The sequence below is a fragment of the Parasteatoda tepidariorum genome, chromosome 7, assembly GCF_982258835.1.
Source record: "Parasteatoda tepidariorum strain Cologne lab strain chromosome 7, Ptep-v5.0, whole genome shotgun sequence".
In the NCBI taxonomy this organism is placed as follows: Eukaryota; Metazoa; Arthropoda; class Arachnida; order Araneae; family Theridiidae; genus Parasteatoda; species Parasteatoda tepidariorum.
The window spans coordinates 60,547,773-60,573,436 of NC_141761.1; the positions used below are offsets into that span (position 1 = coordinate 60,547,773).

Consider the following 25,664-nt stretch of genomic DNA (forward strand, 5'->3'; position numbering starts at 1 on the left):
GAAGTGAAATAACCAAAGGTTTATTTTCATATTTTACTTCACTCAAATAGCTATCTATTTTTTTAAAGTATTCATTAATATTTGAATGCTCAGAAAATATGCTTAACAAACTGCTTATGATTAACTGATTTCTGTCTTCTGTCACAACCCTTAATTGGTGAGTCCCTTTGTGGTGGAGCTGGACTGCATTTTCATAGCTATTTATTGTATATTTTTATTTATAGGATGGGTTAATTTGTTATAACTATAAGGAAAATTCGAGTGAACCTTTGCTCCTTCCAATCAGCAAACTAAGTGAAAGAAGTAGAAGTCGAAAATTAGAAATTCCTTGTGTCAACTTAAAAGCTGGTAAAGATTTGAACTTTGAATTGCAAGTTTTTAATTCCAATAATCGATACCAGTACAGCCCTACTGCGTACACCATTGTGAGTGTGGTAGACCAAGATATACCTCAGGTAAATATATTTAAAAAAAAATTTTTTTTTGTTTTTCTTAAGTATTTCAAGAAAAATATTTTATAATCAAGACTATTCATGTTTTAATTTTAAACATATTTTACAATCCAAGTACTGCTTTTATTCCATAAAAAAAATTAAAAAAAGGGGAAATACTAAATATCTATACATTGTTACACATATATATATATATAGAGAGAGAGACATTTTTATATATACACTTATATAAACATTTATATATATATATATACATTTATACGTGCATACATTACATATACAGGATTTTGCATATATGATTTTAGGATTTCCATCTGCTTATACAGGGTGTTCCAAAATTATCTTTACAACTTCAAAAATTCATAACTTCGAACATAAACAAGATATTTATATTCTGTCTTTTGCATGTATTACTACAACTAATAAAGTTTTTTTTTCAATAGGCTGAAAAGTTTTAAATGAGGATGTGGACACCACAACAGAAAGCTCAATGCATCTCATGGCCGTATTCGCTCCACATTTTCTGGACTTGTGCTGGGTCGTCCGGCTCCACTTTTATGCAATACTGATCCGGTGCTCATGAATCTTGTGTGCCATGCACGGATGGAGGGTCTGAATGGTGGGTCTCTTTGGAAATTTGTCCTGAAGTTCCGTTGAACCTGTGTATTTGATTTCGTCTCTATGAACCATGAGACGCATTGAGCTTTCTGTTGTGGTGTCCACATCCTCACTTATAACTTTTCAGCCTATTGAAAAAAAACTTTATTAGTTGCAGTAATACATGCAAGAGACAGAATAAAAATATCTTGTTTATGTTCGAAGTTATGAATTTTTGAAGTTGTAAAGATAATTTTGGAACACCCTGTATCATAAAAATGAATATCCATTTTTCCCTCATAATTGCTTGATTTTTTTTCGTACTAAATATTATTCTAAGTTTTCTTTTTTTAGTGATATGACATTTAAATATATATTTACATAGATATGTGAAGAGGAAGACTTTACAATATATTAGCTATTCATTCTATTTTTGAAAGGTTTCATATCTACTAAATAACTAAATACATTCTTATTTCATTAATATTTTCATGTCATATTTACCAATAGGTTGTTATAGAATCTGTCCTTGAAGGTGGTTCAAACCAGATGCTACGACATCCTTTAACTGGAGCTTATGATATTCCTGCTGGCGTACGGGTCACTATTCAAGCTTCCATTACATCTGGGAAATCAAAAGTGGATTCCATAAAATGGGACATTAAAGGTAATCTTGTATCATTACATTGGTTATCTAATTTTTCCACTAAATTCTAATTTGTATAGTGCAGGAAATAATAAATGGAACTCTTCAATAACTCTTGATTTAAAGATCCTAAATTACAATCTTGATGATTTAAAGGGAAAATTAATCAAGTTATAATAACTATTAAATAAGTTGCAAACCATACTGAAAAATATATTTTCTCTGAATAAACATATCATTTTGACATTAAATTTTCAAGTTACAAAATATGAGTTTAAATTTCTGTGTCATAAATATTCCGAAAAATAAATTTTCAAGTTACAAAATATGAGTTTAAATTTCTGTGTCATAAATATTCCGAAAAAAAAAGAAACTCTCGGAAACTATTAAACTAATTCTGCTCAAATTTTGTCTTTTGTCATTTAATATTACATATTTTGAAATGTAAAACTTTATGTACCTTATAATTCAAAATTTTCAAATTAATATTGAAATAAATTATAAAAATTATAAATATTCTTAGAAAATAATATTTTGTGTCAAATTATCTTTAGACAAAAGAGTTTTATAATTGTGTGCTAAAATTTTTTATTTGTTTAAAAGTTCCAAAGATATATTGGAGTTTCCAATCGGTGAAATTAACATTAAGGAAACCAGACTTCTGACAGTTTTTATAACTAAACTATTATGACCATATTTCCAAGCATGTAAACCCCTTATGTATTGAAGATTAAAAATCAGAAACCATTAGAATAAAGCCTTTAATTCAGAGGAATTAAAGGCTTTATATCTGATAATGTCTATGATATCTAATAAAATATGTCTGATTTTTTCACTTAAATTATTGTCTACCAATATTAAATGGAATATCAACCCTTGAACTATTAAGATGTTTGTTAGTATGTAAAATCCAATCATGAGATCAAAATTTATTCAGTTGCCCCATTTTTTTATTAATATTATTTTTTGCACTTTATGTTTATTTAAATCAGAAAAATCACTCTTGGCAAAATTTTGTCAACCAAAACTTTTTTGGTTTTGTGTATCTTACTTAGCATCATTTAACAGTGTGCATTTAGCATTATTAACATCATTTAACATTATCATATAACTACTGTTTACTAATATTTTATAACAAAAAGTACTTACTATATATTAGCAATAATAGTATTATAAACTACAATTTTTTTTAAACATCTATTGATGTGAGCTTCCAATTGTAAATCAAAATTATTTGAAAAAAAATTCATGGTGATTTAATTCAGTCCTTTTTTAAAAATTTGGTATTATGTGCTAAAATTTGTGATATTAAGTTATAATTCTAAAAACTTCTTTGACAATGAAATCTAAGTTGTATGATATTGAATAAAATGCATGTTAGATTTAATAATTTTCATTATATTTAAAATTTAACTCAGAATTTTTTCTAAAAAAAATTTAAATATTACTTATTTAACATAAATTTTATCCTATGAACATATTTGCATTCTCAAACTTTAAGTCATGTTATGAAATTTATTTTTTAAAAAGTGTTATTTAAATATATCCTGTTTCATACAGGTTTTTCATCAGCATACACTGAAACAACTAAAAATGGAAAATCAATCCTTTCTCTTGAAGAAGGTAATTTTTTTTAATAATCTTTTTTACAAATAAATATTTTTTTCTCAAAATAAGTACAATGTAAAAATACAAAATAATTCTTTGTGATATGATTAAGAAACAAAGGTTGAATGAGGAATACTTTAAAATCAAGAATAATTTATTGAAAACCTGGATGCATTTTAGTGCAGCAAGGTGATTGTTCATCTGCAGTAAAACATCATGATACACTGGTAAAAATAAGGATTATGCACAATGAATGATATTTATAACGAAGCTCAGTCAGTGTCGATAGTTTACATCATCTGAAGTGAAAACAAAAATTTTAAAAATAGTTTTCTAAATACTAGACAAATGTGGAAAAGCATTAAGATCATTAATTGATTAATTTTTGTTTTTAATTATGTGAAATTCCTCTAGAAAATTAAAGTCAATATGGCTTTTAATAATAGGAAGTGTGGAAAAATCAAAATTATGACCTTCAATCCAGCAGTGTAATGCAATAGACGAGCTTTAAAATTCTTAATTCATGGCATAACTTACATGTGATTTTAAACAAAATTTGAGAAGTGATTTGCTTGTCCATTGTATGATTGTCCATATTCATGGAAAATTTTATGTATGCCCCAGTTATTCAAACAATAAATGGGTTGTTTAAGCTTAAAATCACAGTTTTGTTCGACGGAAAAAAATGCCTTTGCATAATTTGAACTTGTTTTTTCTAAACTTGTTGAGTTTTGGTGACATATCTTCAAAAAGAATGTAACTTGTTGACACTGATTTTTTTTTTTTTTTTTTGCATACTTCATTTGTTCTGTATTATTCCCATTTTTATCAGTTTTATCATGTTTTCCTAGCTACTGAAATGCTCTTTTCTACATCAAAATGTGATTTTAATGTTCTTCTCATTGAGCATTTGTTTCTTAATTATAAATATACTCATTTCAATTGAAATTATTTATTGCATTTCAATTTTTTTAATGGTTTAAAGAAGCATTAATAATGTCATATTTATATTTTTAAAAAACACAGTTTCTGAAAATATACGAGATTTACCTTATAAATTATTTAAATTATTCTTCCAATATTCAAATTTTCTTTTTTTTCACATTTATATCATACATACAGTTTTTAAAGTTAACAAGTCTTTTAATTTTTTTGAAGAAGGAGGCATCTTTTTTATTAAAATATCCCAAAATTTTTAAACATTATGTTTTTGAACTTAAAATCCCTCAAATTTTATAAAAAATTTTATATTCCTATAGAAAAACATTACTGTGAAAGAATACTTAACTGAAAGATATATTTTAAGTTTTTTTTTTTTCTTGGGATTTTATACAATGTGTAATTAATTCTTTATTAATTATCAATTTTTTTTTCTATAATGTTATGGTGAGGCCAACTCTGTTTATGTTTTACTATTTCTTCTTTAACAGTTATTGATTTAGCTTTGTTCAAATACTTAAATAAGTGTTTAAAATGTTCCTAGTTTTATTTACACATCTCATTTTCATATTATGTATATTTATTCCAGGTTTTCTTGTGGGACATGGTGTATATCTTATTGGGTTAAATGCTTGTTATAAAAATGGAGCCTGTGGCAGTGCTAATTTGATAATCCATGCTGTTCCTGGAATTTCTTTGTGCAAACTTACAGCACTGCCATATGTTGAATATGAAATGGTAAAATTTTGATTGAAAAACAATAATAATATTGCTTTAACTAAAATTTATTTGTTAAAGTGTGCATCAATATATGCTCAACCTCAACGAGGTTAATATTTATCTTTCAGACATATGTATTGAAGAGTTACTCACATAAAGTACTCTTTTCTAAATAAGCATGAGTCACGCTACCCTAAGGTACCCCAGTAACCTTTTTTGTTAACTCTTTTGATCTCATTACCTCTAGCATGTAATGTTATATTCACCGTTTGTTGGTTTAAACGAAATGTTGTTGGGTTTATATATATATATATATATATATATATATATATATATATATATATATATATATATTATATATATATATATTATATATATATATTATATATATATATTATATATATATATTATATATATATATATATATATATATATATATATATAGATATATATTATACATATATATATATATATATATTATATATATATATATATATATATATATATATATATATATATATATATATATATATATATATGCATCAATATGTGCTCAACCTTAGTTCAAAATGAAGATAAAAAAAAAGGAAAATTACAGACATATGAAAAAAAGGGGGGGAAGAAAAATAATAATAATAAAAATAAAAAACAACTGGGGGGGGGATTTTTTTAAACATTTGGAAAATAAAAGATGCGATCTTTTTATCAGCCCACGCGATTATATCCGCAAAAATACATATATTTGTTAATACAATTTTTCATTATTTAAATAAATACTCTTAATTTGAATAGAACCAAATAACCAAATGAAAAAACATTACATTTTCTCATGAAAATTTTTCCATTTTGAGTTAATTATGAATCTGTATTTGTATTACTTTGAATATATATCGCATCAAATTCTAAATAAAATACTGCTAAAAATCATAAAATATGTAGCCTATAAACAAACAAAAAAAAATTAAAGTGTGCATAAGATTTTTAAATACTAGATCAATAGATCATAAATGATCTTGTTTGCATTGACTTTATTTTAGTTATAGTATCTTCTTAAGACTAAGTTGATAGAAATAGTTCAGTTTAGTGTGCCTTTTGATGTGTTCCACGCAATTCATTGATCATTAAGTTTGGGACTTTTCTTGCTTGTAATTTCAATAATTTAAAACTCTAATGTGTTATTATTTTTATATCTATATAAATAACAATAATTCCACAACTTATCAACAAAAATGAAGTTATCATAAAACCTTTTTTCTGAAAACAATTTTTCGTTACTGACACATTCCTATATAAGTTCAATTTAATTACATTCCTAATTTTATAATACAATACAAATATAAATGCTGCTATGTTCTAGAGTAAAATGAAATTGTTTAAAGTCTTCTTAATTGTTAGCTATTAAACTTTATAAAATTAATAAAGCAGTTTTTCATTACAATGTATTTGTATTTATCCGGAAGTGCCAACTATTATGATTACAATCTTATGGTTCAATAACAAAAATTGTTTTTATTTTTTTGAGAATTTCCGTAATAGTCTGTTTAAAATAAGAATTTTTTCTCAGTGGTTGCAAAGCACTATGAAATTTTGGTGTTTGCATCTAACTGTGTTGTTTTGTTTCTACTCCTTTAGTAATTCTAAAAACAATAGATAAAAAACATAACGAATTCGATAGTAACAAAAAGTATTAAGAAACAAATAAACCTTTCCCCTTCTAACAAGCTCTTCTGAAACCTAATCTCTCCTTATAGAAAATGAAAAAAAAACATTAAATCAAATCTGATGTACTGGGAATAAAAAAATTTTGTTTTTCAAATGATGAAGGATGATAAAAAGATAATAAGGGCTAATTCTAATTCAACCAAAAATTAGCTGCATTTTGGTTACAGAACATTTAATTCCAAGTAATCAGTTTAATTTTTTCTATAATGAATTATAAAATTTTAGTCTTTTGATCAATTTTTGATTTAGTACTTTCATCTGAGTGTTAATTTTTTTTATTTATTAGTAAATTGATTTAGAATTTTAACATTATAAAATTATTTAGAGCCAGTATAGCCTGGTTGGTAGGATGTTAGGCACATGTGCAAGAGGTCATGAGTTCGATTCCTGCCCGCCAAAGTGGTGACTGATGCACATTAAATCTCTTGGATCACAAAGTCCTCTTTGTTCCCATAATCGTAGGTCAAAATTAAAATAGGTATTCTCAAGTCAGAATTATAATCTGTGGATGTATGAATGGGTCCGCCCTATAAAACAGGCTGTGAAAATTATGTGGCTGAAGTCGTATTCTTGGTGAAAGATAGTGCCTCCGAAAAAGCACCCTCTGCCATAAATTCGTTTGGTTTCACCAAGCAGGCTTGCTGATTTTGGCAAGTGGCATTAGAAACAACAACAACAATTATTTAGAATTAAATAGTAACTAGCTATATTTCTGTGTTATTGTTCTTCTACTGATAGTTTGATTGGAAAGCTAGCATCTGTATTTATCTATTAATAATTGTGTACAGTTTATGTTTTTGTTTAACCTTATTACTTTCATCTTTATAATTATTCTTTCAACATTTGAACTTATAGGCGAATATAGAAATAGCTGGTTGCTCGATTCCAAGTGGAAGACAGCCTGTTACTTACCAGTTATTTGTTTATTCTGAAGCATCTGAGTTTCCTTTCACTGCTCCACAAACATCCACTATTTTCAATGTGATTGGACCACCAAAACAAAGTTCTAATGGCACCAAAATGTCTGTCTCTGTAAGTCATTCCTTTTGAATATTGAATAGAAATTTAATGCTTTAAACTTATATTATCTTGTGTTATGCTAAATATATTTTGTTTCTGTCACTTTTATTAAATTTCATGTTCAAATTTGGAGCAAAAAAGTGAAAGAAATTAGACATTGCTGAAAAGGGTGAGCGTGAAATTTGTCTGTAGTTGAAAGGGAAAATTTAAGGAAGTTCTGGCTTGTTTATTATACTAAGTACAATAAAGTGTCATTTATTTGGATCTCAAATATTCATATTTACCACGAACATGCCTTTCCCCCTTTCTACAAATATTTAGAATAATGGTTAAAATATCCTTATTGACCAATAACATGCATTTTTCTCCTCTTTCCCCAAATTTTTTTCAGTGGAGAATAATGTTCAACTATCCATATTGAACAATAACATGTGTTTTTCTCCCCTTTTCCCAAATTTTTTTTAGTGGAAAATAATGGGTCGAATATCCATATTGACCCATAGTTCTTTTGACATGAGTTTTTGCCTTTTTCTCCTAACTGAGAGGGAAATAGTTTCTCTAGTAAAGAAAAAATTTCTTCTTATTCCAAGAATTGGAATCGGTAGAAATGTGTTTCCAATTTCATTTGCTTTTAAAGCATGTACAAGAAAACACATGTTATTCTTAATTATCTGAATAAGCTAACTTAAAGAGTAACTTTTCAGACAAAAAACTGTTATTTCTTAATTCGCCTTGTTAGCACCCATGAGCATTAGGAGTTTACTTAAAGTTGTATTTTTGAATTCAATAAAATCTTATTTACAAAAGACATTTATTTTCTATTTAATAGCTTATTTCAAAATTATCTAGAATTTTATTTTAGAAGTATTTGTTGTGATTCTTAATTAAGTGACGATAAGTGCCACAGTAAATAAGGTATTTTATGTTTAGTTTGGGCAAAACTATTCACTTTTATAACCCTTTTTTGGTCCACTATTGGTATAGACCAACATTTTTTTAAAGTTGTTCAATTATCCAGGTTTTTGGGAGCTGGGTCAGGTTTTTAGTTCCAACTAGTTGGGATAATCAAGGTTCTTCTCTATTTTTGATTGTTTTTTATTATTTATATTTCACTTAATAATAGTTCTTCAAGTGTTATTTATTATTTTTGTAATTTATGTATATAGCTGGATTTTTGGGTTTCATATTTTTTTAAGTTCAACATCCGGTGTACTAATTTTTAGTTTTTGCCTAAAATTATTTAACTTTTTTAAAAATAGTGCATACTTTTTTGTTTTGTTCCACCTAAAATTGGTAGAGTAATATAATAGTAATTGGTTAAGCAATATAATTCTGATATCTATTTTTGTATTAATAGTTAAAAATACAGTACTGTTCCTAAGAATTATTACACATTATTTATAATAAGAAGTCAAATTTTAAAAATAAAAAAAAATTTCTCAGTCTTAGATCTTCAAAAATAATTTACCTCTAAATAATTAAATCAGTTCTTATATAATGCCATATTCATTATTATTATTATACATGAGGTAGCCCAGACATTTACTGGCAAAATAAGAAATACTTAAATATATTAATTTTATGTACATATGTGATAAATTTGACTTTAAAAATTCAATTTTTAGTCATGAAGAATTTTGTATTAATTATTAAAGTTTAGCTTAAACTCTAAGTTGAACTTTATAAAATATTTGTTAATAAACAATCATGAATATTAAAATGCTTTTAAAAGTGAGTTCATTAATTATTACATAATACACATTTTTTCTGTTTAAAAATAATACATTATCATTTGAAATATTGCTTTCAGCTCACGCAAGTTTAATTTTATTGAAATTATGTTATTCATAATTTTATCAAAGTGAAAGAAATATAATGCATCAAAAAATTTATAAAATCACTTATTGGAAAATTATTTTCATTAAATTATACGCAATGTTTTTCTTCCTTTTCACAACCAAAAATAAAAAAAAATCTTTGATTTTTGTCATTTTAGTTGACCTTTAAAATGTAAACTTTCATAATTTTTCAGGCTGAAGTTTTATTCACGTATATTTAATAAAACTATTCACTGCTAAATTGAAAATCTTTATGACAAGATTTTTAGATTAATTCCTTTGATTTTTTTTTCTTCAAAGGTTTGTGACAAATATATGCTTTGCAAACTTTATTCTGGTCCATTTATCAAAGTAACAGAAAATGTGAATAAAGAGGAAGCCCGAAATAAATTGATCGAAAAGGCAAAACTTGCTATCGATAATCGTGAGTATCCCTTTCATGTTTTTTCTTTCTTAAATAAATCCTAACTACCTTGAAAAAAATGGTATTTACCACAGTTGTAAAAAAATATTAAATCTACTTGTTAGTTATCATTGCTAGTATTAATTCTACATGTTAGTTATTATTAATTCTACTTGTTAGTCATAACAATGTCCTTCTTAGTCACTTTTTCAAGGGTGACTCACCCTTCCTACAATTATTTCAAGAATTATTAGCTGTTAAACACAAATTACCCAATTTGGCCGATATTTATAAATCTGAAATGCAACTACTGAGTTAAAATTTGACGTACTGCAAAAGCCATTTTTATCTGTGAAAATGCGAATTTTTTTTTTAAATTTCAATTTGTTTGCAAGTTGCTACAATTAAGTGCTTTTTAGTGATTTTTTTCAGCTTCTTTGCTTTAAATATTGATTAACTATTCATTGCTGTATTCATTGTTTTCTTACGCAAAAACTTTTACTATATTTTAAGCTCACACTCAAGTAGATGCCAATCGAAAGTAGCAAAAAAGAAAAAGCTCGTTGCAATATATAATAGTTATAATATAATATATACATGTTGCCACATATAACTCTGAGCATTCATATTGAAATTTTAAAAAAAAATTCTTAATACCAATAAAACCCATCCCCTATTTGAATTGAATTGTTGCAAATCTCGTTAATTAGTAAAATTACTTTAAATTTATTTCTTCTTATAGAGTCCCACAATTTCAATTTCCTTAGTTCAATTTTGTTTTTGAAATACAGATGGTTATTTTTCAAATCTTGGTATTACATTTTATTTTAACTCGAATTAAAATAAAATTTCATTTAGATAAAATTTCAGTAAGAAAATTAAAATTGAATGTAAATTAGAGAGGAAAATCCTTATTTAGATATTATGAACTAGTACTTTTTTTAAGAGTTTCTAAGTTTAAGTATATTTGAGAGTTAAATTGTCTAGATTATATATTTTTGAACTTCTCCATTAGAACAACTGAGAAACTTATACCAGATGAATTATATAATTGCTTAAACAGGCGTTAGGTGTCTACTGCAGTAGTCATGATATCAGGACAAAGTTCAGCTCGGTGTGCTCATCTGTTGAATTTTATTTAAATTATAGAAAATGACTAATGAAACATTTATTACAAGTTTTTCATTAAACAGCTAGTATACTATGCAACAATTACCATGAAATTTAGATTATTTCATAAAATCAACTGGATTTTTCCTTATCCATGTTGGATTTTATTCTGATTCTACGTACCATGTAAATTGTTTTAATGAAGAGCTAAATTATAATTTTTATTTTTTTAGTAAGAAGTTGATTTTATGTTATACAGTAGGGAACCGATTATCCGGAACGATCGGGACCATCGCTATTCCGGATAACTGATTTTTCCGGTTTTCTGAATCACTACAAAAAGCCGTTTTTTATTTATTAAACCCAACTAAAAAAAAATTTTGCAAATAATTTTAAAAAGAAGAAAAAACGATAAAGTAATACACTAATGATTATTTTCAAAATGATGGTAAGGTAAACATCTTTCTAAAAAGAAAGAAAAATCCTAATATCTTATAAGGAAAAAAAAATTTTTTTTTTTTTAAATGGCGGGAAAATTTATCGAATTTCGTTCCGGTTTTTTGGTTTTCCGGTTTTCTGATTTCCAGATAATGGGTTCTGTACGGTATAAAATTTCTCTTTCTTGTCTTAAAAATTTTTTAATGAAGCATTTGATTTCTTCTATTTTTTTTTTCTTCTGGTAAGAAAACTGATTCTATGTTATATTAAATTCTTCTTTTATCCTATAAATTGTTTCGATGGAAATTTTAAATTTCTTCTATTTTTTTTTTTTTTTTTTACCTATTCCAGGTAACCTTTTCCCAGCACTCTCCATGTTTCTCACTGCATCAACAGATCAAAGCATTCCTCTCACAGGGGAGGAAATTACGCACATGTTAGATGCTGCAGCTTATGTATCTAAAAACAGGTACATTGATGCCGGTCAGTTATCGTTGATTTACAGCTTTACCAGGCCTCTTTTGAGACAAAGTGATAACATTGTGAAATTAAAAGCATTGGATGTTATTAAAAGAGCCACAACTCTTGCTTTTGCTTACAAGGTAAGTATTTTCTCCTTTATATAGAGATTATATATATGCTTGCGATTACCAGATGTCCCAGAACTGACAGTCAGGTAAAAAAATATTTTAAGAAAAAAATGGGAGGAGATAAAAATTATTTTTCCTGAGTGTTCTGCTCAGAGAACCAGGAAATTCATTCTCATTATTTTTTAAAACTAGTTATTCTAATAAAAAGTAACTAAATAAAAAGAACAGATGACCCTACTGAGTTTGAAAAACTATAGAACAATGTTTTTTAGGTCTATATAGCATTTGCAAAAACAAAGTGGTGCAGTTTCAGGACAAAATTAGCAGATACTTATGCAAATATTTCAGTTTGAATTTTCTCACATGCTGCAGAAAACAATTTTTATAATTTTTTCCAATCAACAATGTTGATGAACTTGTTAATTAATTTTGAAAATTGGTTAGAATAAATATCTGGTTTTATGGACAAAATGCTGCTAACTGTTTGTTTCTGTCTCCTTTCATTTTCCTAAAAATAATTTTTGAAACCGTCTGTATTTTATGCAGGATTTGAAAAAACCTAGTTTTTGTTGAAAAAGCCCAACCTACTTTGGTTTTTCATCAAAAATCTGGGATTTATCAGCTTTTTGATGAAAAAGAACCATTCCATTTCAGAACCATTTTAAAAAAAATTCCCTGAGTTTTTGATGAGATTGCAAGATTTACTTCTAACATTAGAATGAAATATTTGGTAACTATTTAAGCTCGTTTTGTTGCTTTGTAACCATATATTGGGTAGGATTTAGATAGCTATGATATTATTTTCATTTCTAAGTGAGAAACAGATTACATAAAAAATTAAAATTTCTCAATTAAAAGATTCCAAATCTTTTATTGCTTTAACACAGGTTTAGATCCAGAATCTGGTGGAATAAAATTTAAACGAATTCATATTGCACAGTTACTATTGCAACATAATATAAAGTTTTGTTTTTTAAATTCCTCTTAATTTTTGGCTATTATGAAATAAGCTCTAAATGTCGGAGGTAAGGAATACCATATCTGTTTGTTTCTAAAGTTGAGGTGATCATGTGTCTTATGTAGTAGATTTTCTCTCTATCTTGTGGTATAGGACACTATGCCCTGTCATAATAAATGGCAATTAGACAGTTTTAAGAACACCATGTCCAACTTCCTCTAGAGTTAAAAGATGCTAAAATCTGTTCTCCTCAAACATAAATTTTTGTGGCATAGTGTCCTTTTACTCCAACGTACAGAGTTAATTATGTTTTTTAGCCAGTTTGTTAAGTAATGTTGTATGAAGTTAATTTCTAATAACAGTTTTGTATTCATTATTCTAATTGCATATTTTGACTGGAAATAGTTTTATATAAAGCTTATTATAAAAGTAAATATACTTATCTAGAGTCAAATAATCTAAAATGGTTACATTATTTACCGTTTTTAAGGCATTTTTCATGAAAAAATTCTGTATGTTTTTTATAAAATTTTACATAATAAGGTAATATTGCAGGATTACTTTATAATAAAAAAATACCACTTTTAGTTTTGAGACTTTAATTTGGAATAAAAATGAAAATCAAATTATACCAATAATAATAATAGTAGAGAATAATATTAAGAAAGAATGATAAATAAGTGTTACAAGTAAATGCATTTAAAAAATAAATAAATAATTAAATTATAGGTATTTGTTGATTATGAAACCATACCAATTATCATGTCAGTAGGAATGTGCCATTGAAAAATCATTTTAGACTATTTTATTTATATGTTACATAGAGAAACAAAACGTTTTGCATATTTGTTATAAATTGCCAAAACAAGAAGCATCTTGGCACAAAAATTATAGTTTTTCTCAAGCATAATTACATTTTTTATCAAAAAAATTTATATATATATATTCAATTCAAATATATTTAATTCAATTTAAATAAATATATGCAAATATAAAATTGCATATATTCAATATATACAATTTCAAATAGTTTTAAACTATGCCTAACAGGAAAAAAGTGCAGCGATTTATGGTGACTGGATGTTAATAAGGCCAGTATTTACCTGGAAACCTTAAAAGAACTTTTTGAGAACAGATACTTTACTTTTCTATTCTAGTTAAAACGGCACTAGTATGCTCTCAAAACAAGTTGAATGCAATTTAAGTTATTTTCAATTGCTTGGAAAATTTGTTTAAATCACAATGATTTACGATTACTTTACTTTTGAAGTAAAAACCTATTGATCTAGTATAGTAAATTTTTAAACAACTCATCTTGAAATAAAAGTGGATTTTTTAAATTAATTACCTACGTTTTATTCTTTTTTGATTATTATTATTTACTTTGAAAAAAAACTGATCATTGCAGGCCAAAATACCTACATCCATATTGTCGGAAGGTTATTCAAATGGAATGGAAGCCCTCCAGTGTAAAAATGCCAATTCTGCTGTTTCAGAAAAAGTTAAGAAGCTGGAACACTTTTTCATCGATAAGATTAGTGTCAGTGCACCTATGGGAAGTAAAACATTACTTTCTTCGCGTTATCCGAATTATCCAGCAACATTGATATTCAAGCAATTGCCTGATCGTAACCCTATTTACATTAAAGCAATGGGTGGAAATGGCATGGTGGAAGGATCTGTGAGATTTGAAGATGCTGCAATAGAAGTGTAAGATTTAGAAATTAATCATTTTTTATCACATTTGTAACTAGTACTACAATTTTAATAATTAACTGTATTTCTCTTTATAATCAGATAAGCATAATATACACAAGCGCCATTCATGAAAAATTTTTCACCTTCATGAAAAAAAATTATTATCACTTATTATTGAAAAGAAAGAAAAAAAACTTAGGAACTTATCATTTTACATTTATATATACTATATCACTCTTATTCATAAATGGTTACAATAAGTATTATTCGATTATATTATTTTTCAGTAATAAAATATATGGAAACAATCCAGTTTTAATATCATTTACTTTTGTACAGTGTGAAAAAAAGGACCACTCTGAATAACTTTTCATCTAATGATCGGATTTTCGCATTCTAGGACTCAATCTTAATGGCTCGAGGGGGTGATCTCAAATATCCTATTTAATTATCATTTTTTTGATAATCTTCATAAAACCATTATCTTCATAAAACTGCTAAATTTAAAGAAATATATGCTGATATGTATAATAATTGATATAGTTTTTTTTCTTTTTTATAAAAGCACTTTATAAAGTGATTTTTGGAGAAATTTCGTCAAAATTACGTGACAACGAAATGGTTGGAACTCGTTAGAAACGTCAATAAATTTATTTGCAGAAAGTTTTTTAATTGAAATTTTATGTTCCCAGAAAGTTTTTCATTTTATCTAAATCTAGTTATTTATTAAATTGACTAGATGACATTATGTGACGTACCTTTTTTAAGGATCAGTAAACCTCACTTTGCAATAAAAAAAAAGTAATTAAAATTAATAATGATGTGATTAGTTCTTGTGATTTGTCATTTAAATATTTAACGTTTTTAAAGTTTTTTTATCCGCACTTCATGTTTTTTTTTTGTTTTTTTATGCATAACCTAAACTTCTGCTAACTCTACCGAAAAAATAATAATTTAATTAAACTATCATTTGCATAAAATTACTGGGTTAATCGATTAATTTGTCTATTATTTTTTGTGTTTACCTCGATTGTTTAATCGAGCAATATTTGAATTTACGGATTAAGATTTAGAGGACTAATGTTAACCACTTATGATTTCATGTTATGTAAATTATTTAAAACTTACTATTTTAATTATTATATTTATCAAAAAATTATTATTTTAATTTATGGCTTATAACTTCCTGCCTCTGCCCAGCTGTTTATAATGAAATAAAGTGAAAGATCATTAGTGCAAGTTAAAATTATCTTATGACTTGTGCCCTGGGTAAATTCTAGAGCTAACTTCTAACTCATCTCTTCCCAGGCAACCTAAACATGTTGTTGATGTAAATTTTAGACTTATGTGACATTTTAAAGGGTTGCCTACACTTGATTAATATCTCAATTATCTCCAACTATCCTTCGAAGCTAATACTTTTCTGTTGATATTTTTTTCTTCGTTCTGAGTTGTACTGTACTTGGATGCTTCAGAGGAACAGACTTAGATAGACAGAAGATTAGACTTTTGCTAGGTGTTAAAAAAATATTTATTGTCTTCCTGTATATTTTTTCAGTGTATGCTCTTTTTTTTACAATGTTTTAGAATGCAGAATAGATGCAAGAAAAAGCCTAAATGTGAAGGCATTGTTGTTGCCATGACGTTGTACCCTGCCGATGCCCCTTACTCTTCATCACTGAAACGGGCATCGCCTGTGCTGGATGTTACCCTGCGAAAACCGGAAGATGGTGAGCTTTTTAAACTAAATATAAGGGAATTATTTCTCCTGGTTTCTAATTATAGTAATTGTCACTGAAAACACAACTTAAATTGAAGGTAGTAAACTAAGTTTTTTAGGTTAAGGCTGTTTTTCAAAGGCTCCGCCCTAATATGAAATGATGCTTTTTTTTACAAATAATATGCTATTTTTATTACTACTGTGAATTTGAAACTGTCACTTGTGATTATTAGGTCAAGTTTAGCCTATCTAAAGCCAGGGCTGTCTACGCTTATTTTGAAAATGGCGCAAAGCGTCAAAACGAAGAAAGTCAGAGTTATGTGAAAATGAAAAGCATTTGTGGTCTAATTTTTTTAATATTTAAAAACTTACTCCAATGCTGCATCACCTGGGCTCATAAAAATTTACAAAAACTGAGAATAAGGCAGTGATTTTGGTGACCAGTTTCTGCCACTGGCATGGCAAAAACCAGTTTCTGCCGGCAAAAAGCCAACCCTAAGTGTATGGCACTTAAACTATGGCTATTTTTCCTTGTACAGTAAAACAGATAACCAGTAACACAGAATACTATGATTCTCAATGTTAAAGTTATACATTCAGAACTAAGTGCAACTTTTTTTTCTGTTTCTCTGTTGATTTTTTTTTTTTTTTTTTAACTTTTCTTTTTATTATTGTAGCATTTTTAAAAGAGAATTTTTAATGAACGTTATTCTCTTATGGTCACTTTTTTCTAAAGATACGGCGGTGTGTAAAAGTTAAATTAAGGTTTTTAACGCTAAATCTGTAGTTTAAAAATTAAGAATGATTTTTGTTTTGGTTTCTCTCTAACTTTTTCTTTTTCAGAACACTTATGTTTTTATCGATGTTTTAATTATGACGCGGTAATTAAGAGGGTCCCTATTAGACTTAAATCTTCACTTTTTTTCTTAAATATACGGTAATTGGAAAACTAAAATGTCTAAATTTAAAAATCAATCTTAATTTTTTTAAAAATTAAGATCTATTTTTATTTTTCGCTTTTGTATGTAATCTTTATTTTTTTTATGGGCGTTTTTATGATAGCGCAACATTTTAAAGACGTTTCTGATAGACTAAAACTAAAATGTCTAAATTGATTATCTTTTTTAATGTTTTATAGAAAAAAAACATTTCCAGAAAATATTATTTTTTACATTAAAGTTTTGTTTTAAGAATTAAGAGGATATTTTTTTTTCAGCTTTACAACTTTAATTTTTTTTCTAGTTGCTATTCTGTTTTTTTTTTTTGTTTTTTTTTAAATCTTAAATACTTTTACTATACTTTATACTAAATATTTCCATTGATTTTTTCTTCTTTTTTTGTTTTCCCCATGGGCGTTACAACCAGGGGGATGCAAGAGGTCTGGACCCCCACAATATTTGTGGAGTCAGAACCCAACATTTTGAGAAAAAAACTATTTTGTTTTATTTTCTATAAAAAATTATCTACGTTTTTTATATAAAGAAATATATTAAAATATTTATTATATAAAAAAGCCAAAATATTTCTAAATGGATAATACACATCACAAAAAAAAAAAAAAAAAAAAAAAAAACGAATCCGTCAAAAGATTACAAAATAAACGTTTACAAAAATAATATAATTGTTAATGCCACTCTAGCCTTTCTCTCAAATGAGTAATAAATGGAATCAGATTCATCAAAATAGGAAGGGGTAACAGCAATATGCAAAAAATAGTTTAGTCAGGAGAGCAGACAAATGATTGGGCCTCTTATTATTAATTTTATTTGTCGCATATTTTCCTGTATCTTGAAGGTAATTTTAAAATTTTTGCATGCAATTATTAAATTCCCTTAAGCAAACATAATTTCACATATATAATAATTTTTAATATTTATTTGTTGCATATTATTGTTTGTTTGGTAATAGTCGAAAAATTTAAAATGGTAAGTACAATAATGACTAGCAATAATGAAAAATAGTTAGTGACAATAACTATTTTTCAATGATGGCTAAACTTGTTCCTATATAAGAAATAATATTTATTAATGAATTTTTTTTAAATTTTATTATTTAAAGAAAAAAAACTGGTGATATAATAACTATACCCCCTTCTTTTTTCATATTTCTTTCTTTCTTAGGTTCTACATTTAACTTAGTTGATGTGGAGAATGCTGTTAAATTAGGAATTACTCATGTTGGAAATTCATCAACGGCCCAGGCAAAAGGATTTACTTACAGGTGTGCATACTATGATTTCAATCAAGGTGACTGGTCAGTTGATGGAGTGGTCACTTATGGTCCGAATGCTAACATGATGAGATGTTGGGCATCTCACCTTACACCATTTACAGTTGTCGAGTATTATAATGGTAAGTGATTATTTTGTTACTAAATATTTACTTAAATCTATAATTATAATAGCAACAGTTTACCTGTCACATTTATAACTCTAGAAGTTCTTGAAATTTGAACAGCAGGTGCAAGAAGCTATTTTAGCTTCAATCCAAAAAATTGTTTAAAAAAAATTTAATACTTTGTTCAAGAAGAAACTAATTTTTTCATGGAATTAGCGTTATGCATTGTTGTAATTTAAGATTTTTAAAAAGTGCTTAAAGGTGCTTATTTTTGATTTTCTCTTTTTAAAAGCCCTTAAAGGTGCTTTTTTTCAAGGGATGTTTTTAAAAAGTACTTAATTTTCCCTTTTCGAAAATGAGATTTTTTTTCCTTTACCATTCGCTGCATATTATGCAACAGCGTGCTTTTCACATTGTTCTATTCAACGTTTTCACAATTCATTCAATCGCAATCCATTTTGGTGTACCGTTCGTAACGTATGATAGCGGCAATCATGTTACATGTTTGATGAAATACTTAGATTACTGAGCTGAGTTTGGTGAGATTCTTGCACTCTCATGCGCAACTCTGCTCATTTTGCAAGGTACTCTCAATTTCAGGCTTCATTCTCCACTATCTGAAATTGCACCTTTTTATTGTTTATAATATAATCAAGAAAAGAGTTCTTTGTCAGAAACTAGTTATTTTATCATGATCTTGTAAATTCTTTGAAAATTATTTTGCGTTTTGTTAATGTATATAGTGCATAAAAATTTTTTGAGTGCCTAAAAAGTACTTTAAAGGTGCTTATTTTTTGTAGAGAGATTTGGCTACACACCCTGTTAAAGTGTAGACACTTTTTTCGTTTTTAATAACTTAAACCATGTCATTTGTGTTGATTGTTTAATAAATCTTATTTATCAAAAATATATATATTTGAAAGTGTGCTAAACGACAGGATTTTTTGAAACAAACTATTCTAATGGTGGAAATATTTTTGTTATGGCTTTTAATTTTAATGTTTGTTTTTCAAAGAAAATATCATGTACTCTTTAAGTGTTTTTGTATGTCATGTGATAACCAATTTCAAAAATTTTCATTTAGTAAATGCAAATTTAGACTTTACCTATAGCAAAACAGCAAGCATTCACAGTGTTATACGAGTAACTGTTTCTTTTAATCACTGTAGTATTTACTTTTATTTAGTTATTTGCATAGCTATTTTACGTAGTTTTATTATTTTTTTTTAAATTTTTTTCAAAAATTTATGGTATGTCTCGTCTACAAATAATTCGCTTACAAAAACTGTGTAACATTTATTTAGATCTAAGGATAAAAAATTTCTTTTAATTTTGAGCTATCTACTTTATTTTTTGTAATAGAAACTTATTTAAGAAATAAACTATGAATTTCTAAATTTTCAGAATTATTACACAAGAAGTTGTCTCCGTTAGCATTATTTTGTGAACATTTAAAAGCCTGTGTCAGTGTCGATCCCATCAACTGGAAAACAGAAACTTTTTTTAATGGGGCAGATCACTGAAGTGACATTATGAACAAAGAAATTAATTGAGGTTTTAAAGACAGCCACATGATTGGGCAAAAGAATGTAGTTGTAACTTTCTACAATTACTGAAGACTTGGTGCAAAATGTTAGTATAAATAGTTTGAATCAGACAGCATATGGATGGTTTTTCCTACACCAGGGTACGCTGCAAGCTCCATACCCCCTATACTTCCGGGTTACGGTTTTCAGTGTATTTTGAAACCATTTTGCTCACAATGTGATCATTGTGTTTTGAGATTCTTGCAAATGTGGTATTTGATTACTTATTATTTGTGTTTAAAATACCAACAATACTTGTATTTACAATGCTAAAGGTGCTAACACTAACGTAAGATGGTGCACAGCTTGCAACAAGAACAAACAGTAATAAACAAATGGAAAGAGGCCAAATCAGGACTGCCAAAAAAGCGAGTTATTCAAAATCTAGCAACCATGTACCTTTTTTAACAATATATCTTTAAATATCTAAAGCAAATTTTCACTATAAACTCACTAGAATTACTTAATAACATTAATAACTTATGAAATACGGCAGATTTGACCTCAGAAATTATCTAATATACTTCTTTTATTGAAAACAAAACTATCCGTTTGAAAATATTGCCTCACAGAAGAAGCTGTAGTAAGCAGGTGCAAACTTTCTAATCGGAACTAGAGCAGGTATTGAGCTCAAGATTGTTACTGTTTACATTTATAGTGAAAACACCAGCCATATTTATGAAAAGGGAATTCTCTTGATTATATAAGACAGATTACAGGCTTTCATGTACAAAGAAAATTTTTAGTAAAGTGCAAAATACACTTGTGTTATTTTATTTTTAAAAAAAAGGTATTTACATAAAAACCAGCTTGTATGTTCATCTTTTAAAAAAAATAATAAATATTTTTCTTTTCACAGGACTTTCAACTGGCTCTATTGTGGGAATTGTAGTGACTGTTTTGATGGGAATCTTCATCATCATGATGTTTGCCTTCTTTTTCTTCCGAAAGAAACAAGCCGCTAATGTTAGAGTTTCCAATGAAGCGTTACAACCAAAAAGACCCTCTGAAAAGCTACAAGGCATGAATGGTTCAGTTGTACGTGTAAAAACGATGACACCTTAATCAGATAATAAAGCAACATAACTGGCAGTTCAGACAATTCATGAAGCAGTGGGAATGGCATTCCAGACAATTTATAAAATATTGAAGATCATAGTCAAGACAATTTAAGATATTGTGCCTTTCATTAAAAATTCAATTGGATTTTTAAAAACTTGAGCAAAAATATCTAACATATATCTTAAAATCATTTGTTGTCATATCACCACCATTGAAATCATAGTCATTTATTGAATTACTATTTATTTGCCATGTCCTGCTGAGAATCCAATCTAATTACGATTGATGTTTTTGCAAGTTAAGAGGAATTTAAAATAATTGTATTTCTTCAAAGTGGTAAAATTCATAACATTAATATTTTGTAAAGGTTGGCTTGAAATTTTACTCACACGTGTAAAGTCCTGCTGAGGATCCAATCTAATTAGGATTGATGTTTTTACAAGTTGAGAGGAATTTAAAATAATTGTATTTCTTCAAAGTGGTAAAATTCATAACATTAATATTTTGTAAAGATTGGCTTGAAATTTTACTCACACGTGTAAGTTGATGCATCAAAATCAGAAGAAAATTAACTTTTCTTTAAGAAATTTTCGAATTTCTTATTAAAAAACTCTGACTGTAACTGCTATCAATGCTCATGAATATTGTAAGTAACACAAACTGAAGTGTTCTTCTGTAATTAAGAATTCCATAAAAACTTTGTAAATTTTCTGTCCAGCTTTGTTCATAAGATTTAGTAATTTATACTTTGAACATCTCATTTTTTCCACTTCACATTTTTATATATCACTTTGATTATTGTTTTTAAAAGTTTCAGAATTTTTGAAACTGTTTTTGAGCTGCACAACATTCAGAATTGCTATATATAGCTATTCAAATGAAGGATTTCTATGTGTAAATATATGCACTTTTCAAAAGATGTATGCAAATTGTGCCATCATAAAACATTTATTACTTAAAAACTTACACCTTCATCATTATAAATTTATTTAATAAGTGAAAAATCAAAACTGTCATACATGTAGTGGTAGCACGGCATTTGCCCAGAAACCCCATATGTATAGTATATGAAGAAGAAAAAACTTAGTATACATTAAAATTTCTTTTTTTGAAAGTAAGTTTATTTCTAGTATTTAAACTTGTAAACCTTGATTTCTTATATTAAACTAAACTAAACTCAGTGGCGCAACAGCCCATAAAGGGCCAAGGCCTACTGTGACCATCTTAGTTTTCTTGACCTTGAACTTTGGGGTATAGGAGCAGATGTTCCAGTCAGGTGGTCAGCTGAACGCGGAACCCGCAGTGTTTAGTTCCCAAGCATGCTTGGTACTCATTTATCGACCCACTGAAGGGCTGAATCAATCTTGCCCGGCCCGAGGATCGAACCAGGGACTGTGGCACGACAGCGCGAAGCGCTACCACTCAGCCACCGGGCGTCATGATTTCTTATATAATATTGATAAAATTGAAAAGAATGCAGTAATATCCATACTTCTAAGGGCCCCGTGCAAAAATCCTTCATAAAAAATCAAAATTATTAAAAAAGAAAATAAGATTTTTTCAGCAATCCATTGATGATTATTTTGCTTGTTTCCAAGGGCCCTTATTCCAGTACAGATGAAGTGATCCTATAAAATATTTTTTTAAAAAGCTACCGGAAAAAAAAAAATTTTTTTCAAGAATTAAACTCAAAAAAGGACAAGAAATGATATAGGCGAAACTTTGGGGTCCTAAGCGATTAATTTTCCTAGAGGCTCTGCTGGAGGTGAATGTTTCAAGGGCCCGGCGAAGTACAGCTATGTTTCTCTGAAGAATTACCAAAAATGAACTCGAGAATGATTGAAGATCCTTGTAAACTTATGATATAAAACCGTATAACATTTTCTTTTCTTACGTACATTTCTATTGTTACAAAAATATTGGGATCTTATTATATTACTCATTATTTAAATTTTGTTACTTATCTTCAAAGTTTGTTTGATCATAAATGAAACTTTAATACACTATCTACCATCTCAAATACTTTTATCTGCTTCTTGTACCTGTAAATTACAAATCAGACTACTTTCTTAGTATAATCAATCATATGCATCACTCAATACTTACTCAAAAGTGTTTTTAAAAAAAATAATCAATTAAAACCAATCTCGCTGGATCTTACTATGTGTATATTTAATTCAATCAATAGAAAATATTATTTATACCAAAAAAATTATTTAAAAACCACATCATGAAAAAAAAAGTAAAGAAAGAATTGTGATCTAAAGAAGAATTTAAAAGAATAAAGAATTATATGCATATTGTTCTATGCTTCTTAGTGTAAATATGTAGATTAATTATTTTCTAAGTTCTTTATGTAAATGTGTAAAATATATGATTATTGTTACTTATATTTTTTATTTAAAAAACCATGTAAACTGCATTCCAATTCAGAACTTTACGAGCATCAAACTAAACAAGAGAACTGGAAAAGACGATTCACAAAACTTTTAAATTTCCTTTGTCTATCATAAAAGTTTGCCTTAGTACCTGTCATTTATTTTATTGCTGTACAATGAAAAATGTTATTATTTGCAAAAGATACATTGTTTTCAAATTTTACTCATCATTTTAAAAAACTTTTTCAAAATAATTTTTTTAAGCACAATATATTCCCATATACATGTATATATTTCCATTATGAAAATCTTAAGTATAAATTTGTGTCCTTTTCATATAAAAAATATAAACTGTTTATAAAAAATTACAATGAGTAGTTATTGTTGCTTTCTTAAAATGTGCTTGATTAATTAAAGTTATTTATTTAAAAAAGCAGCATATTCTTGTTTTATTGTGCAGTAAAAGATCTATATAAGGCAATTCTATAAACTGCAATTCTCCATAAATCGCATTAACTTTTACACTATTTGTACGAGAGAGAGGGCGTAATTTCATAAGCTAAGTAAACCAAAATTGATTAATTAGTTTATTATTAGTCTTAATGCTCAAGAAAATTTCAGTTTGTTTTTATTTTTAAAAAAAGCATGAATATTTAATTGCTTATTTATACGTTTTTAAGTATCCAAAAATATTTTAAAGGTATTTTATTATTCTACAAACTTAGAAAATCAAAGCACTTTAATAGTGCTTTCTTTATGATTAAAAGCTAAGATGTAAATATGACATAAATAATTTTATAAACATGATATAATTAAGTTTTTTTTCTAAAAAATGTTTGAATTAACTAGGAAAAAATGTATGAATTATTAAATTTTATTAAAATTTTTTTAGTTTACAAGAAAGGTAATTTTTATGTTTTTGAATTAACATTTCATTCATCTGAATATGTTTTTATCTTCAGTTTCAGTATGTAATTTTTTATTAAGTGTATATCATCATCACCTTGTGAATGAAATATTAAAAATTAGATTTTTTGAAAATCACAATTTTGGACGTGAACATGCAACTTGGACATTTTATGTAAGAAAAATTAACACAGAGCTATTGCAGGGATATCCAACGGCCTGGGGTCGGAAGTAGTGCTTTACAAGTAGCGAAACAACTGTAGCTACTTTTTTGTAGTTTGTAATGTAGTACGCTACTCTTTTTTTTAAAAAAAGTAGTAATGTGATACCCAAAAACTGTAGTTTGTTTGTAGCGATTTTTGGTTACAATTTATTACATTATTTAGTAAAGAATCGAGGTTTGAACCAACTAATTTTTTTAATCTGATTGATGCATTTCTTAAGCAGAGTGAGTGAAAATGTAATTGCGGTTGAGCGTTATAAAAATTACCATCTAATGAAGCATCCAAAATTTACATCTAATTCTGCATCCAAAAATTGCATCTAATACTGCATGCTGCAATAGTAAAGAAGGAAATCAAAAACAACCAAGTATTTTTTACTTTTTTTCTCAACTATTATATTTCCTAATTTTCGTACATTAATGCTATACATAAAGTTATGACTAAATTAATCAATCAATGATAATGAATAATCTTAAAGCAATTATGCATAATGACTATTCCTTAACCTAGCTATTCAAGTACATGTTATATTTAATGACAAATATTTAATCTAGTCATTAGGAATGATAGCTAATTTATCATTTTGGTTTTAACTTCAAATGCGTTTTTTTTTAATGAAAGAGAACATATTTTGCTCTATTATTTTGATGAACTTAGTTTCGCAGAGGAAATGAAAAATTATGAAACATTTAACAAAACTGCTGATGTTTGAA

At 27.1% G+C, this 25,664-nt stretch overlaps 1 protein-coding gene across 1 annotated transcript in view; it reads left to right on the forward strand.

Annotated features, from left to right (window-relative positions):
• The window catches only part of LOC107437428 (uncharacterized), a 93,366-nt gene extending 70,248 nt beyond the window's left edge, over nt 1-23,118 (forward strand). The window contains exons 18-29 of the mRNA XM_087167894.1: nt 225-455; nt 1,560-1,716; nt 3,256-3,318; nt 4,832-4,980; nt 7,540-7,716; nt 9,843-9,966; nt 11,845-12,095; nt 14,450-14,751; nt 16,327-16,469; nt 18,580-18,810; nt 21,241-21,740; nt 21,887-23,118. Coding sequence (XP_087024020.1) covers nt 225-455; nt 1,560-1,716; nt 3,256-3,318; nt 4,832-4,980; nt 7,540-7,716; nt 9,843-9,966; nt 11,845-12,095; nt 14,450-14,751; nt 16,327-16,469; nt 18,580-18,810; nt 21,241-21,446 — 2,034 coding nt within the window. The 3' untranslated portion in view covers nt 21,447-21,740; nt 21,887-23,118. The remainder of the gene's footprint in view (nt 1-224; nt 456-1,559; nt 1,717-3,255; nt 3,319-4,831; nt 4,981-7,539; nt 7,717-9,842; nt 9,967-11,844; nt 12,096-14,449; nt 14,752-16,326; nt 16,470-18,579; nt 18,811-21,240; nt 21,741-21,886) is intronic.
• The last annotated feature ends 2,546 nt before the right edge of the window (nt 23,119-25,664 follow it).